The following is an 18,009-nucleotide window of genomic DNA, read 5'->3' as shown; positions in this document are numbered from 1 at the left end:
GAAGACAGTGTAGAATGAGATGAAGGAACAGTCAAGCCCAGCAAATAAAATTAGGGAATGTTTGAAAATAGGATTGCAAGCCAGGACATGTAATATCCAAATTCACTCTAAGACTCAACAATGTAAGTTCAAAGGTTTGAATTTGTCAAGTGTATCCTGTCTTCAGCCGACACTGCTCATCTGGCACATCTCCACATTGTCTGGCCAGTGCTTCTTCCCAACATAAGCAGCAGAGATCAATGCTATGCCACTGACACTCATAAACAGAATGAACGTGAGCCAGACATTAGTAGATTCTTGAAACCTGAACAATATATCCAAGGTCATGATTGGTTTAAAAATTTCTTTTGTTGTCCTTACTATTTGCCAGCAATAAATGGCAGTTGTAATTCATGTCTGTGCTATGCTGGGCACCAAGCCATTTTAACTGTTTTTGATGGCAGGAGTCCTCAAAGATGTACTTGAAAATATTTCAGCCAGAAAAGATAATTCACTGAGGCCACAGACTTGTTTCCAGGGAGGCCCTCTAAGAAGAAGGGAAACATACTTTTACAAAAAGGCAAGAAACTCATACATTCATAATATAAAACTCTCCCTTGGAATTACAATAGCATTAACAAATTAATTTGATAAGATACCAGAAAGATTCATAGATGATTTTAGGATATGTATTAAGGAAAAGAATTCTGACTGATTTTGTATGACAACACCCACTGCTGGATCCCTCTAAAAGCTCCCTAAAATTCTGTCTCATGACCATTCTTAGATATACTAGCCCACTAGAGTTAGTCTCATGTTAATTGGTCCACAAATGAACTGCTCTAGTAATGTACTTTTTTTAATTAGCTTTTGGTTTAGTCACTAGTCAGAATTAAAGGTCAGTTCTCTTAAAGCACCTTGCTCCGTCCTCCTAATCACCCTTTACAACTTAGGAAGTTAATAATAGAAATCCTGTCTACGCTCTGTCAGGAAGAAGACAGAAGGATGAAGGCAAAAAAAAATTCTTAGCTAACATAACACAGACATTTCCCAAAGAGTACATCTGCCTATTCTTATGAACACATCTAATTACGGCAAATCGTTAACACCTTGAAGAGAGACTTTCATGCAAGGGTAAACTTTAACATACACCATATTTGCTCTTAAAACATCTTTCATCTGGCTTTTCATACTTTTCCATGCATGTTCCTTTTTCTTATAACTGTTTATCAAGGGCCTAATTTTGAAAAAGGACTCCAAACTTCTTTCTATTTTTATTGGTACAATTTACTGCCCACAGTTATTTGTGTGTATGAATGCTATCATAGCAACAAGAAAACTAGCTGATTTGTGGATACAGTCAGGAGGTGAGAACCTAGATGGTAGTTGGGCTTGCAAAACTGTGAGTGCAATTATTTGGCTACTCTCAATTGCATGCCACAAAAATGTAGACTACTTTTCAAAATCAAGCCTAAGAATGTATTTATGCATCAAAAACTCCTGTGCACCTTGCAGTCCAATCTTTATCTTCCCCAGGAGAGCCTACAATAAAGTCACAATGTATGATTTGACAATATTACTATCCTGGCAACAAACAGATGTCATGTATATATAGGATTATGACTGACGTTACTGGAGGATCCAAGAACAGGAGAAGCTGTGTGAAGAGGGACAAAAGCAGACCCAGCCTCAATACTAATGGAGTTTCATTGGCACAGTAACAATGCTTTATCTATAAGTCTTCTCTTTTCAAGTTTTGCCCAGCGTTGACATCTTTCTTTAAGGCCCAAAAGCTTAATCCTGAGCAAAGCCTGAGCAAACAGTCTTTGAAGAGGGGTTCTTCATGCTAGCTTGCTGGGGACAGAATCTGATGTATTTTGACTATGGAGCACTAGTGGAGACATTCTGTAAATACCCCTGCACTCTGGCTTAGCAAGGGATTTGGGCCAATGGATCTATGTAAATCATGGATCCACTGGCTACAGCTTTGCCCATCATGTCTCTACCTCCAATGGAGATGTGTAGAGAGAAACGGCCTTTGAGGACGGCGACAGAATTTGGTCTTAAGAAAGTAGCATTTCAATGTCACAGGTCTGCTCTAAAAATATCTTTAGAGATTTCAGTGCATTTTTTTCTGAGAGGGTCTTTAGGTGCTCAGATGGGTTATAATTATTTTCTTTTTTGTCTATATTTATAAGCACTCACAGACAGACAGACACAAACCATTAGGAATATAATGAAATAGCATCTGTTAAATATTTTTAAAGGTAATTACTGCTGCAGTTTTCATAAGGTTCCATAGGCAATACTAAGGAATAGAACAGGCAATGCTAAGACCAGAATGGAAACAGCCTTTTATTCTAAATTTCATATGTACAGGGAAAGCTGTTTTACGCAGTTTTGTAAACTCTGCGCAAAAGAGCCATTGTCATCCAATGTCACTGTGCTTACATTAGTAACAATTTTTAAACGCTGGAGTACATTATTAACAACAAAAAACATTAACAAACAGGCATAAAGACAGATACATGTGCTGAAATTTCACATATATTCCAAAAACTGGTTGATGCAAAAATAAAATGTGCCAGTAAAAAAAAAAAAGTCATATTTTAAATCACACAGTATAAGATTTTTCTTTTTTCTTTCTTTCTTTTTTTTAAGCATGATATGTTGAGACTTAATCTCAAGCCTTTTCACATGAGGATTTGCAGGCACTTTAGCAACCCAGCTATATTTTTACCATACATGAAGTTCAGACCAACAAACATAAAAACAGCTGCTGCAAAAGAAATTCTCATATCCCATATGCACATTGAAATATCACTGCCAGAGCAATCTTATTTCAGTTATTTTTGGATACTAACATGTTTTCAGGATGACGTGTAACAGATTTTCTCCATTTATCTCTTATTCATACATTTTAGAGTTTCTTTTTAACGTGGTAGTACAATGCAAAGGTACAGTATGTAGAATCACAAGGTGATCACCCACAAAACCTTACAAATTACAGAAAGAAGAGTTTGGGGATGGGGTTGTTTGTTTTTTGGGTTTTTTTAAGTTCTTTTGTTTTTTTAGCTTTCTGATCCAAAAAGAAGGGTCTGATTTTATTTTGTCTTGCTCTATGCCCTCCTCCCAACCATGCCACAATAAAGACAAGTGAATTATAATCATATATAGGATGATTGTGGGGTAATTCTTCCTAATTCTTTTCTTGGGTACAATTTTCACATGACTTCATACATTTTTAAGGAAAACAAACCACAATCTTAGCCTTATGTTTTTCCACAATTCCTCATATTTCATGAAAGAACAAATATATCTGTCATAGTCTGGACTGAGATTTTATTTATAAATACAATACTCTCTCTTTAGTTATTTCACTGGTAAAGTACTACATGTTAAGATATAAGACATTGTAAAAGGATTCCCAGGATAACTGAAAGCAGTAAAATTATTTTGCATATGAATCAGGATAAAGACTTTTGATATGAGCTCAGAGAAAGAGAATGTGCGCATAAGAGGAGAAAAGCAGTTTTTTAGCATATAGACAATTAAATATTGATCAACAGACTGTAAATGACTCCACCGTAAAACGTCTTAGAACTTTGATCTTGAGTGAACTTAAGCCCTATCCACTCAAGAGTGATGTGTAACTCAGCCCCCACCCCGAGAGAAATAATAAAGATGTGTCAATGCCTTCTTCAATTTCAGATTCTTTAATTTATGCCACAATGCTGTATGTTCGTGCAATAACTCACTGCAAAGTAGAACACGTTAGAGTAAATCCTAATAATAAGCCATTGACAGCTACTGGACTGGGCCAGGACACTTGTTAACCAACACGCTGCTTACCTATAGTATGATTGTCAAATGGTGGAAAATCCTTCCATGAATATAACACTTGGGACAGAATGGCAAAGACATAAGGTCTATCAATTCTTTGCCCATATTGCTAAAGGCACTGAAACAGACAACAGATATATTCCATAGTACCATCAGTTTAAACAGTTTTTGAAATACAAGTCTTTATATGAAAATGTTCCTTATTGCATGATATGTTGATCATCTTTTTCTTCAACTCAAGAATAAAATGGCCTTCCCTTTTCTGGAGTTTGTAATCTGTTCAGCCTGGCTACCTGAGACGGTGAAGGTGGTACATCTTGCCTGAAAGGACCTTTTGGAGGGACATAATTAGGGTCCTGAATTTTCTTATATGAGTCATAGTTGTTAGGCCCTTCAGAAGATGTCTTTTTTTTCAGTTGTTGCTCTTTCCGTCTCTGTTCTTGACGGAGCAGTTCCTGTGTTTCCAGCATTACCCTGGCATTGAAGCCATGTCCTCCCATGTAGCCATTTCTTGATCCTTGGTAGCTGGAATACCTGGGGTTTTCCTTTGCAGTCTGGAACCCTTCACCAGGAGAGTAGCTCTGTTCCCAGGAATCTTGAGATACGGAACTTGCATTTTTTCTGCTCTGCCTGAAAATAAGAACGGAAAAATGTTTTTAAAGAAATCTGCAGGACCCTCTTAATGTTTAAACAATAATCATTTGAAGAATGGGGATCCAACTTCTTCATAAAGTAGATTTTCCCCCCAGATGGGACTCTCAGCTGATGTCAGCCTTGCAGCTAGTAGACGTCTTGATAAGTGTTCTTCTCTTTCCCCCTAAAGTGGCCACGTTGTCTCTTTTGCATTTTAGATATATTTCCAAAGCACTGCAGCAGGGGAATGGAATTTGGCAGCCAGTACAACAATCATAATTAGAATCTTTAAAATGTTATAATTGAACGGTAAACCAATAAAACAGTCTAAAAAAAAATCACCACAATGCCAGAGAAACCAGATAACAGCAAGCACATGTAATGAATGATAACTCAGTTATGAAAAAAATCTAGACTCCTACTTGATTAAAAAGGCAACAGGTTGATCCTTTTAAATATCTACTTTAAAGGTGTACAAGTCTGCTGACAAAACTCTTCATTGATGCACAGTAGCAATGAGGTTTTTTCCCTCCAGAATCCAGAGTTAGGGAGTTTTGTATTATCAGAACTGTTTCCCAGCATGCTATATCTTTCATGAAAGGAATGGCAGGGATAACCTATTTTGCTCATTTTCTGACTCCACAGGGTAGATAAATAAATCAAATGCATATAGGAATTACAAATTCTTATTGCTTTTTTGCAATAAATCACCACGTTATTTCAAGGAAACATTATTGTTTTGAAATATCTTTAATTTACTATCAAGCCACTAGATGCTTTTATGAATTTAAAATAAGATTGGGTATGATAAAGTAAAACAATTTTGTGCTGGAATAAGAGAGATACCCACTTGGAGATTAAAATTAGTGTAAGAGAATCAAGCAGTAAAACAAAATATATTGCTGCATTAATCTATAAGAATGCCATTTAACTGCTGTATATATAACTCAGTTTTTCATGTCAGCACATAGAATAAAAACAAGGCTCAGTTTTGGCTTAGTGGATTGAATATGCAGCTGGAAGACGGAGACGAGGGGAGTCTTCCCACCACAGACTTAACGTGGCAAGAAACTTAACCTCTCTGTGCTTCCCTTTCCACATGCGTAACTTGGAGATGACTATGCTTATTCCCATTTGTAATGTACTTTGGGATCACTGGATGAAAACGTTTACTATTCCATATAAATCTATTATTATTGTTGTTGATGTTCGCATGCCTTTCTTTACAAAAAAAGGTCTCTGGGCCATGGCTCTATTGCTTACTTGCACACTCGCAAACTGCATGACCCTTAGGGTACAAAACTTCCAAAGTTTCTGAAATATGGCAAGATAACTTTTCAATATGAAAGATTAGCTTGAGTTAAACATTACTTAGAACTGTTTCAGATGGGAAATGGTAATGACTAATTGAATAGACTCCATTTAATTACTGTTTTCTGGTACTAGTTAAAAATTAGCTGGACCATTTGTGTTGTCTTTTTGGAAAGATTTAAGAAATATGATTGAAGAGTTTTTTATTTGCCTAAAGTACTTAGCATTTGAACTTAAAAGATAAAAAATTAGGCTGCTTGAAGTTACGCAAGATGGAAAGTAACCAGAATAAAAGACTAAAACCAGTGCATCGGTGTTAATCATAAAACTGTAACTCTATCAACGAATTTGAGATCCAAATGATATTAGTGATAGTGAGATTTCTTCCTAGGTTAGCTAAAAATCTCTGATGACCGAAAAGCTAATATCCCATTTTATTGTTTTATTACTGATAACTTTTTGAACCTCCGAACTTCAGCAGCACCATTCTCTAACAATTCTCTTTACCTTGAGCTGAGAATAAACACTTGGTGTTTGTAACCATGTGAAGGATGATATGAACCCCGTAATTAAACACTCATCAACTGCATATTAATAAGCATTCTTACTCATTTACTTGTAATTTTTCACACTAATCAATAGATTCAGTACATCTCTCTTACACTCTTACCCATAAACTTCTCTGTTTCCTATGGTTATTTTCCAAATTTGTGGTCAATGAAATTTATCTTTAAAAATATGAATTTCTGCATTTGGAACTTTGCATTACAGTCGTTCTCCGGCTTTTCGACACTACAGTGACAACAAAACCCAAAACACAGGTTCAAAATGCAGGATTCACATTTTCCTAGGTGATCTATGCCTTAACAGAGCTAATGAGCCTGAAATGGACTCCAGTTTGTTCAAACAAGCTCTTAATATTGTTATTTATACAGGGTTTGGTGTTTTTACCTCCATGTCATCTAACTCCTGAACCTGTCTGAGCCTTATTTATATCACGACAGTCCGCTGGTGGAGCGGCACCCTTTGAGAATTATAAAGTCTGAAAAATCCTAGTATAACAAGGCTAGATAGCGAGCCTTCCTGTGCCATCTCTTCATACCCACACTGTCATGATCCCCTAATTAAGCCACTCTGTGCCAAAGTTAGTTTGGGGTATTACACACAATCAGAACTCTTTTATATTTATTTACCTTTTTTAATTACCTCATTCTCTGAAAGACACACTAAAATGCCGAAAACATACCGCACAACCTCAGAGTTAAGAACACCAGAGTTACGAACTGACCAGTCAACCCACACCTCAAGTACACAATCATTAGCAGCAGAGATAAAAAAAAAGCAAATATAGTATTGTGTTAAACTTAAACTCCTACAAAAATTAAGGGAAAGCAGAATTTTTCTTCTGCATAGTAAAGTTTCAAAGCTGTATTAAGTGAATGTTAAGTTGTAAAATTTTGAAAGAACTATAATGTTTTGTTCAGTTACAAACATTTCAGAGTTACGAACAATCTCCATTCCTGAGGTGTTTGTAACTCTGAGGTTCTACTGTACTTCTCCTCAGAAAAACTCATTTGAGGTTGAGATGTAATCCACTCTACAGATAGCAAGAGGTACAGGGGGAAAGCAATAATATAGTTGCCATTTTGAAAAGTTTCCTTAAAAAACCCATAAAAACCAGAACACCATAACTTTTAATCTCCTTTTTTCATTTTCTTCCAAACGTCTCAGAAAAATTCTACTCTAAGATGAACTGTGGCATATGAAAACTCAAGAGATATGGTTTGGGTTCAAAATCAGGGACTTAATTATTAAGCTAACGTCCCCTTTAACTATGAAATGTTTACGGCTGCTGCATAATAAAATAGTGAAACCGCCTCTTTTGCAAGGCTTCAGCAATTCCTGGTGTTGAGATGTATATATAACCATTACCTGCTCCACAAAAATCTATATATAGAGAGCAAAGCAAGGGCAACATCATAATATGTAAGGCACGCCCAAATCAAGGAAGTTTTCAAGCTTAAAGTACCCTAACAAAAGGAAGCTCAATTCTACCTCAGTTCCTGTCACAGATTTCCCCAATTAATGTTTGAGAATTCTAAAAACTATCTACATTCACCGTACAGTGTTCAAGTGTAGCCATTCTTATGTAACCTACACTACAAACTGGGTAAAATTCTGACCATTCATTTTACTTCATATTTGGCTTTTTTTAAAAATTAACTCTAAGCAGTTCCTTGGCCTGTGAACTTTTTAAAAGTACAGATTTGTTTAGACTAAAGGATATTAATTGTCAGCATTCCAATGTTAATGATCCAATAAGTTTGAAGAAACCCATACGCCAGAAACTTGGACGTGGCTCAATTTTGCATAGTGTTTCATGGTTGTCTCCATGTTCTTTTGTTTGATTTCTTGGTTTATGTCTGTATAGCAATATCACAAGACTGATTTTTTGTTTGGTAAGAATTTAAGCAACACAAAAAATATGACATACAAAAAGGGTGCAAACACCCCTCTATTTCATACTCAAGAAATTCTTTTCTAGAGATGGAAAGTGATACTAGATAGTGTCCCACAAGGATCCATGCTTTAAAGTGCTGATTCTACAAGGTGCTGAGTACCCTCAGCTCCCACTGTAGTCAACTTTGAAGTAATCCTAAGAAATAAACAGCCACTATATGCTACCACTTATGGAATAAGATGTCTCTTCCTCATTGCAAGTATTACTTAGGGTTGCCAGGTATCCGGTTTTCAACCAGAACATCCAGTCAAAAATACTCCGGTCAGCCGCTAAAAGTCCAGTGGGTGGTGCAGCGAGACTAACACAGGCTCCCTGCCTCCCAGAAGTGGCTGGCATGTCTGGCTCCTAGGTGCAGGGGTGGCCACGGGGGCTCTCAGTGCTGACTCTGCAGCTCTCATTGGCTTGGGCAGCACACAGATCCCCTTGGCCTCCCTACTGTTTAGGAGCCGGACTTGTCAACCACTTCCAGGAGCTGCTTGAGGTAAGCGCAGCCCAGCAGGAGTCTGCTCTCTGAATCCCCTTCTGCACCCCAATCCCCTGCCTCAGGTCAAAACCCCCACCTGCACCCCAAACTCCTCATCTCCGGCTCCACCCCAGAGCCCACATCCTCAGCTGGAGCCTATACCTCCTCCTGCACCCCACCCTCCTGGCCCAGCCCTGAGTCCACTCCCATACTCCGAACCCCTCAACCCCAGCCCAGATCCCCCTCCCACACCCTGAACCCTTCATTTGTGGCCTCACCCCAGAACCCCCAGTCAGAACCCTCATCCCCTCCCACACCCCAACCCTCTGCCCCAGCCTGGTGAAAGTGAGGGTGGGGGAGAGGGGATGGAGTGAGCAGGAGTGAGGCCTTGGAGAAGGAGCAGGGCAGGGGCAGGGGCAGGGCAAGGGGGTTTGGTTTTGTGCAGTTAGAAAATTGGCAATCCTTGCATTACTCCTTATATTTCTGTTAAACAAAGTGCATGCACTAAACACAGCATTTTCCTTCCACAAATGAAATTAACTCCAGGCTCACATATACCAAATAGTTTTAGACAGTTACTATACCTGGGTAATGAACTATACTGGCGCTGAGCTTGTTGGAAACTCTCTCTTTCTTCTTGTCGTTGCCGCTGCATCTGAACTTCTACAGATACAGAGTGTCTGCCACTCTGTGAGTATGTCTTGGAGTTTTGCTAGGATATGAAAAGTTAAAAAAAAAATTAAGCAAAGCACAAAAATATCTAGATAGGAGCAATTAATTAAATTACTGTTATATATCCACACATGTACTTTAAAATATTCAAATTCAAATATTCAAATTGGTCTTTCCATAACTGCATTAAATTCTGACCTTTAACACAATGTCATCTGTTATAGGCTATATTTTAATCGAACCCTCTATTTTTGAAAAGTTATCTGATAAATACTAGAGGTCAAACTGTGATTCGCTCTTATATGAAGGAATACCTAACTCCATGTGAAATCAGTGGACCAGATCCTCAGCTGGTGTAAATCAATATCCTGTCTCTGACGCTATGGCTATTTATACCAGCTGAGGATCTGACCCCACATCAGTAAGGATATCACAGTCTGGTCTTAACCTTTGCACACTATTAACTAGCTCAAATGAGAGCAAACCCTGCTTCTTACTATGTAATGCAGTCATGTGCACATGTAGGGCTGGATTCTCCAGTCAGCTACAGACAGAGCAAAGTGAATGCACATTGTCTGAAGAGTCCCTGTGCACAGGGCGAATTGCTTTCTGGTGTGAAAGAGGTTACAGTCGCCTCTTGCGCCTGCTCCACTACTTGCTGCCTCCCCTACTGGGATGCACTGTCCTGCACAAAGGTGGGGGAATTGTGTCAGGGATGGGGAGGGCAGGTAAGGGAACGGGAGTGAAGGGCAGGAATCGTGGAAGAGTGAGATTCTGTCACACCTAACTATCTGCTTGCCTGCTGCAGCTTTAAATTGCTCTGGGGCCAGGCAAAGCAGAATCAGGGAGTCACAGTCACAAATTCCCTTCCACTGTGCCTGTACAGAGAGAATTCAGCCTGTAGTCTTTTGAGTGCCTTCAACTGGTAGTTCTAATAACAGTAATACCAAGTATAGGAAGTTCCCTGTTGGACCACTCTAATCCACAATCCTTAACTGGAAGTGGTGGTGTCTGCAAGTAGAGACTGTAAAATAAAGAAAGATGGATTATTTATTTAAAGACAGATTTTCAGAGGCACTATGCCCTTATAAGAGCAGCAGATGCTAAGCACCTCTGAAACGCTGATTCTTAAGGGACATCTACACGGGGATAAAAGCTCCGCAGCACAGCCACCACTGGCCTGGGTCAGCTGACTTGGGCTTGCAGGATCCCAGAGCTCAGGCTCCAGTTTAAGCCTGAACATCTACACAGCAGTTTTTCAGTCCCAGAGCCCAAATCATTTGACCTGGGCCAGTCGTGAGTTTTTTATGCCTGTGTAGATATACCCTGTTCTTTAGCAGCATAACTTGAAGTCTCTATCTTCCTTATGAAATAAGTACACACACTGAACTTATCTACAATGTACCATTCAAAATACCACTTCTCTCTGCTTGGATATGGTCCATTCATCAAGTGGATAGAATCCTTCCACAGAAAATGCTAGTAAATCTTGTGGAGAGACTAGGGCAATCTATACCTCATGGCAAGGATGTCAAATATCACTACAGCCGGGATCTAATTATGGCATTGAAATTATTAAGCATTACATTGAGTTAAGGTGAAAACGGGCTATTGTTTTGATAGTACGGAGCATTACAAGACTCCACTATGAACATATTTCAGATTCTTCCATATGTTGCCAATAGAGCAAACAACATTGTGTGTAGGCGATGGTGAGAACTATTTATTAAAAAAAACCATTTTTTTAGCTTTTCTCTAAAAAATTATTAGCTGTGTTGGTGCATGAGTTATGCTCAGCCACTTCTTGCTTTTCCTCTATCTCTTTTGTTTTCTGCCATTATAATTTTTGCAACAGACATACGCAGTAGTGGCTGACACATCTGAAAGATAAAAGGTTTTTCAAAAGCTCCTCACATTTTGAAGGCAAATGTTAAAACAGAGAGTTGTAATTCCTGACTTAAGCTGCTCCGTTGTTTTAATATAAATTCAGGTACTTGAAAGTAGCCAGTAAAACATAAAACGTGAGACAGGTCTACAGTTGTTAGAACCTCAGTTTTGAACAATGATAAGCATCAGATGGAACATCAGCAGCAGCTCAAAATCTGACATAAAATTTGGAGAACAACTGTTTTACTTGTTAGTAGAAGATTATAGTGTACAAGAATCAGTTTGAAAGTATAAAACGGAAATGACTGGTACAGGAAAGCTTATGAAAGAGAGCCCATGATACAATAATGGTGCCTACTTTAGGGATAGATTTACTCTCGAAAAGCCTCAATACAAATATTTATAACCAAAAAACCCTTAAAAAATGTATGGCAATAAACTCACAGTGTCATAAACAGGAAACTCACTGAGATAAACAAACTCTACTGAATATACATATATAATAATTCACACAGACAAATTTTCTTACAACACTTGACAGACATAAAAGAAGAGAAGAGCATTTCACTTCTTCTACCGTGCAATTTTGCCAATTCTCCTGACTTTAGTGTCAATCTTGTGATATTCTGCATTTTACTTAATGCCCCATATTATGGAGGCAAATGATTATATGAGAATTTCAACGTTCATTTAATAAAAAAGAGTAAGAGTCTAGCCATTCTGGTTACAAGATGATTAAAGAGAAAAGCTTGAAATTGAAATGCAGTAGTATCATAAACATTCAATAACCAGAAGGCAAATAACCTTTTCCCCGCATATTTATTACTCATGTTTATTTTTAAAAAAATCATGATTTTAAGCCAATCTCATGATTTCTGGGGACCCGATTCATTATTTTTGAATGAATGGGGTTGGTAAAACTGTTTGGTGTATACAGTTATACATGTGCATGCGCGCACAAACACATATTAATATAAACAAAGTAACCATGGAAACATTACTAAAATGATAGATACTTTAGAAATGTTCATAGGTTATGGTACCAGCTGTCAAAAGTGGGTGTTTAAAGTTAGGCACTTAAATCTGCATTAGACACCTTAATACCAGTTTAAGACTCTAAAGTGTGTCTTTGTATGGGTGAAGGTATGTGGGGTATTAAAGGATCAGGCCCATGAACAGTTTCTGAGTGGTCTATGCATGGATTCATAGTCACCCAAGGTTGAAAATTGCACTCTATGGTCAACATTTTCAAGCTGAGGTGTCTTAAGGAAGGCACCTAAATCAACTTACCTGACTTTTAGAAGAGACAAGCACTTGCAACTCCTATTAAAGTCATATGGAGTCAATTTTGCTCAATGCATCTGAGAAGCAGGCCAGTTATTTATTTGCCTAATGGTATGTCTACATGGTAATTAAAGTCCTGCAGTTGGCCAGGCTCCAGGGCTCAGGCAGTGTACATGCTCGGCCTGGGCTCTAAGATCCTGCAAAGTGGGAGGATCCCACAGCTTAGGTTGCAGTCCAAGCCCAAATGTCTACATTCCAATTAAACTGCCCCTTAACTTGGGCCCTGTGAGCCCAAGTTTGTTGGCAGGGGACAGCTGTGGGTGTCTAATTGAAATGTCGACATACCCTCAGCGATTGCCTTTAGATCTGTCCATTTGTAAATGTTGGTTATAGAATGGATTCAGGTCTGAATTTAGGCATCCAAAGTATGAAAAGAAATGGTTAATGAAAGCCTTATATATCATTGATGTGATGTCACAACAAAGATCTACCAAATTTGCTCCTTTTACTTAACTTGATAAGATAACTTCAAATCTACACATAAAGTCTTCTCTTTGTAAATGATTAATTGAGAAAAACATATTTAAAAGTGTTGCCACAATACTAAAATTTAGTTTACAGGTAAAATGTATCTTCTAAAGGAAATCTGTATGTTAGGATTTGTTAGTTTAATTTCAGCCCCAAAAACATAACACATATGCACATAATTTATGTTACTACAAAAATACACACCAAGAATAAAGGAAAACCTCCATGGTGAAAAAATGTTATGTCTTGCAACACAAACCATGCACTTGGAACACAGCACAAAAACATATTAACACCTGTACAAACAGGGTACTGCAAAGAAAAGTATAATTATAATAATTCTTTGAAGCCATCAAATAAACCTAGCAACAGCTCTTAGTGCAAACTGCAAAGAACTCTGTCCTTGTTTGTGATGAGATGTATGACAAGCATTGACCTTTTAAACCAAAAAGTAGTCAAGGCTGCAACAACAACCAAGGCTGAATTATACAAATAAATGTATGTTCAAGTCTTCAACAATACATTTAAATGATAATAATAGTTATCCCACTCAGCATCATTAAACCAAATACAAGATACTCATCTTGTAAAATGAAAACTCAACATTAAGGTGTAATGTGTATGAAATTAAAGAGCTCTATTCTTAAACAGACATTAATTTAATACCTGGCTTGGGGAAGTTACACATTTCTATAACTTCACTTATGGTATTAAACTAGTAAAACTAAGATATTATTTTTCATGGAATGCATTGACATCATTAATCATCTGGGCCATATTGTATCCTTCACTACCACCAACAGCGGGAGGGAGGTTCTAGTGAACCCCAGCCTGGGGAGAGTGTAGAAGGCAGGCATACTGCCCCTCAGCAGCATTCTCCTCTTTATTGCAGAAGTCTGTCCATGGAGTTCAGAATACTATCCATGGAACTATCCCATCACCAAACCTGTGGGTCTTTTGTGGGTAAGTTAATGCAGACTTATTTAGTTTCCCTCTCTGCAGGTTGGAATCCACACCCTTTAGGGCAGCAGTAGATATCATGATTGTGTGGTTCCTGTAGGAGATGAACTATCACAGAACTAGAGAGGGAAAGTTTGTGTATGTGCATGCATGCATATGAGAGAGAGAGAGAGAGAGAGAGAGAGAGAGACAACATATGAGGGGAATCCTGGATCCAAGGCCTCTGAAGATTTTGGGAAATCCACTAGTTTAGGAGATGGAACTCATAGTACCATCTACTGTCCAGGGTGAAAGAATTCAGAAAACCTTTGAGTTAAAACTTGCAGAATTTCCTTGCACCTATCTAAAAACTAATAGAGCTAAATGTTCTTTATTATTTTCTCAATTAAAAAAGTCGCCATTCATTGAATAAATTTGCTTAACTTTTCTAGAACAGGCTTCACAGTTTAACCCCAAAGTTGCAGCAAGCTCACGGCCAGTTTGTAGACTTAAGGCACTAAAAACTTTTGATGTACCTATGTTCAGTAGAGTTAGAAATAGATAAGATTGCATGACCTTGCCCGCTTTATGTAAAGATATGCTCGACACAAATGAAATGTAATCAATTAACTGAGTATCAAAATGTACGATATCAAACATTCTATGGATCTAGAGATGTCCTTGAGGAGTATTTTTACCTCCATCTTTTTGTTTACATTGCTACAGGGAACAGAAGATATAGCAATATTCCCTGTAAATAATTGCCAGCAGGGGTTTTATTCAAACACCATGTAATAAGAAAATTCCATCTCTTTGTATACTTTCTCTATGGAGTACACACAGAAAACTGAAAAGCATTAGAGTGGTGTGGGATTAAGATTCCGATTTTATGTATCACCACAGATGGAAAAATAATAGTCACTATGGCAGAAACCAACCACCGTACTTTCAGAAATATGAAGTTCTATCCTTTCTATTCGTATGACTTCCATTCTATAACCTATAAATATATTGAAATACAAAATGCAATAACTGCATTTTTTTAAAATCTGCCACCTTCATTTCATGTGGGATAAATTAGAATTGCATAATTTAGTGTAATTTGAACTAGAAATAAATACTTTTCAAATATAAGATTTTTAAGATGGAACCTAAATCTTTACAAGGAAGGTATGATATTGTATTAATTCCCTTAACGGCTGACACAGAGAATTACAGACAGAATGAAGGGAAGGAGTCTGTGGGCAGGACCACCTACATGGCTATGGTTCTATCTTTGGATTTTGGGGAAAGAAAAAACATTGTTTGGCTTTTAATATATATATAGTTGTTAGTTCTTTTACATTTTGATCAGGGCTCTTACATCTTGGGATAAAAATTCTTACACAAGATTTTATATCATAAGCCAATTTTAAGATCAGTTTTAAAACTCTGAATATTTAAATTCTCATTCTCCTTTAAGTGATGAACCTATTTCTGCATAATTTACAGTAACCTGTCCATTAGTACTTCCTGTTTCTCTTCCAAGTCTTTGCTTCAACATTGACTGTCGTGTTTTCCCAGTCAGAAGTAGTGTTAAGGTGCAGTTGCAACTGCAGATACTCCTAAAAACCTGGCCTTTCTTGTTCTGCATGGTTGGGTAAGTTGTTCAAATTATTCTAGGTCTTATCTTCTAGGAATGAGCTATTAAGTCCCTATGATTTCGTATAAGGTGTAAGAATTGCTTGCAGGGATAAGAGGATAGCAAAAAGTGACAGAAAGGATAAGGTTCCCACTATGTCTGCTTTAGAAACAGGGAAAAGGCCTGTGTTGGAATAAAGCAACAGAGAAGAGAGTCCCTGATTTTGTAGGGAGAACTTCCAAAGATCTGTTATACCAATCTACACTTCGTTAGGTTGTTAAATGTTTTTCAGCATTTACCATATGGAACTATGCGGCGATTTGTCTTTTTCAAAATTCAGTGTCCAATTAAAATCCCATACCCAGAACAGTGGTGACATATTTACTTTTGGCTAAATTAACTGTTGCTTTAAAAAATAAAGGATCTTTATTTGGTGCATAAATATTTAGGACTAAATTCTAACTGCAATCTCTCATGATACCAATATTCTGCTGACTGAATAATCCAATTAGATGAGTAACTGGAAGGGAATGTTTTTGTGAATGGAAAATGCAATGCTCCTTTTTTAGCATCAGTTTTTGTGTGAAAAGGAGTTTTTAATGATTTTTAGGTGGTAGGTGTGTTTCTTGGAGCAGGGCTGGGAAGCAGTGCACTATTTTCAATTGATTCAACATCCTTTTTTCTTTTAATTGGGTGGTTCAATCCCCTGACATTTAAGGCTATAATACTTAACTGCTGTGTTTTTGTTATTGAAGGTGGGGATCAGTTAATTAAGATGTGACTAGACAAAAATACATTAAATACAAGATATAGAAGAAATTATAGCCCAAATCCCATAACCCCAGCATTGGTTCAAAGAAAGATGAGTCTCAGCAGACCTAATACCCACAACATGGAAAAGAACAAAAATAACCCCAGTCACATGACGTTGGCACTGAACTGAAATATCAATACAAAATGACTTTTGAGAGAAAATATGACCTAGCACCACCAAACATCTTAAATTTTAACTGATATAGAATGATGCCACAGCAGACTCCGAATGTAGACTGATCCCTCTGCATGTCCACTGCTATTTATTTACAAATATAAATTACACCTTTATTACACCAAATACTGGCTTGATTTCTTGCCAATAGGATAACAATGGCTTGTTCATATCCCCGTGTTACTTTTCCACTTCAGCTGTGTACTGTTACATATATATTGTGCACTTAATGCAATTGTGAATCTCCTGGTAATTCTCTTTCTCTCTCATTCTCTGTCTCAAACACAAATAAATGGTTAGGGACAAAAAAAAATAAAGCAGGTCATTAGAAATTTAACTGTTTCAAATCCCTTCAGCAAAACTATGAGCTGACAGAAAAATTACTTTGGACTTTAGTGGACTCTGAATGCAAAAAAAAAAAAAAAAAGGTTAATCATTGTTAACGAAGTGAGAGTGGTTGAAAAAATCAATACATCATTCAAATGACTTTGAGCAAATTTTTATAATTGCACCTTGCTATTTTAATGTATCTCCTCAGGTACAGGCTGGGCACTTCCCAGCTACAAAGCAGTAAATATGATCTGATGGGACCCTTCAATGAAAGGGATAGTTCAGACTCCATGCCCAGGCAGTCACCAGACTCTTTGCCAAGGGTATAATTCTGTGCCAATTTGATGCAGCTTTTGGTAATAAGGACACTTTCCCACTAAGCTCTGGCTGAGATTAAACTCATTTGACATAGATAACTGAATTGTAGTATCTTTCGTTACTATCAACCCAGGGCAAATTGGAATAGATGACATAGACATGATAGTCTCTCTAAGGGCTTGTCTACACTTAATGGAAGATCGACGCTCCGGTGCTCACTCTCCCATCGACTCCTGTTCTCCACCTGATCGAGAAGTGTAAGGAGAGTCGACGGGACAGTGTCTCTCATCGACGTTGCATAGTACGGACCCCGACGTAAGTAGATCTAAGCTACGTTGATTTGAGTTATGCTATTCACGTAACTCAAATTGCATAGCTTAGACTGACTTTTTCCTTTAGTGCAGACAAGGCCTGTCATACTAGCCATCAAGCCCTTTGAATATCTTAATAGCCACAGGAGTTCTATCAGTACACATTGCACACACTCCAAAACACATTTTCATTTACTATTTTAAAGTAACCAGCAGTCCCATATCATATCATCACTTTGCTCTCTATACTCCAGTCTGCCATCATCATGTTAATGAAAAATGCAAACTACTTATCACTTTATAGTGCACATGACTCTGCAGATGACAAAACTGCTTTTTTACTCTTTCTATCCAAATCAGGGCAAAGTTTACGTCAATCAT

At 37.6% G+C, this 18,009-nt stretch overlaps 1 protein-coding gene across 9 annotated transcripts in view; it reads right to left on the bottom strand.

The window, feature by feature from the left end:
- Positions 1–2,310: 2,310 nt before the first annotated feature.
- Positions 2,311–18,009, bottom strand: part of PARD3 (par-3 family cell polarity regulator) — a 658,805-nt gene continuing 643,106 nt past the window's right edge. For all 9 annotated transcript variants that reach the window (XM_050939008.1, XM_050939012.1, XM_050939010.1 and 6 more), the window contains 2 exons: positions 9,335–9,462; positions 2,311–4,452 (listed from right to left, as the gene is read on the bottom strand). In XM_050939008.1, the coding sequence (XP_050794965.1) occupies positions 4,059–4,452; positions 9,335–9,462 (522 nt within the window). In that variant the 3' untranslated portion in view covers positions 2,311–4,058. The remainder of the gene's footprint in view (positions 4,453–9,334; positions 9,463–18,009) is intronic.

This window comes from Gopherus flavomarginatus, chromosome 2 (assembly GCF_025201925.1).
Source record: "Gopherus flavomarginatus isolate rGopFla2 chromosome 2, rGopFla2.mat.asm, whole genome shotgun sequence".
NCBI classification, from domain to species: Eukaryota; Metazoa; Chordata; order Testudines; family Testudinidae; genus Gopherus; species Gopherus flavomarginatus.
This window is presented reverse-complemented; position numbering and strand designations above follow the sequence as displayed.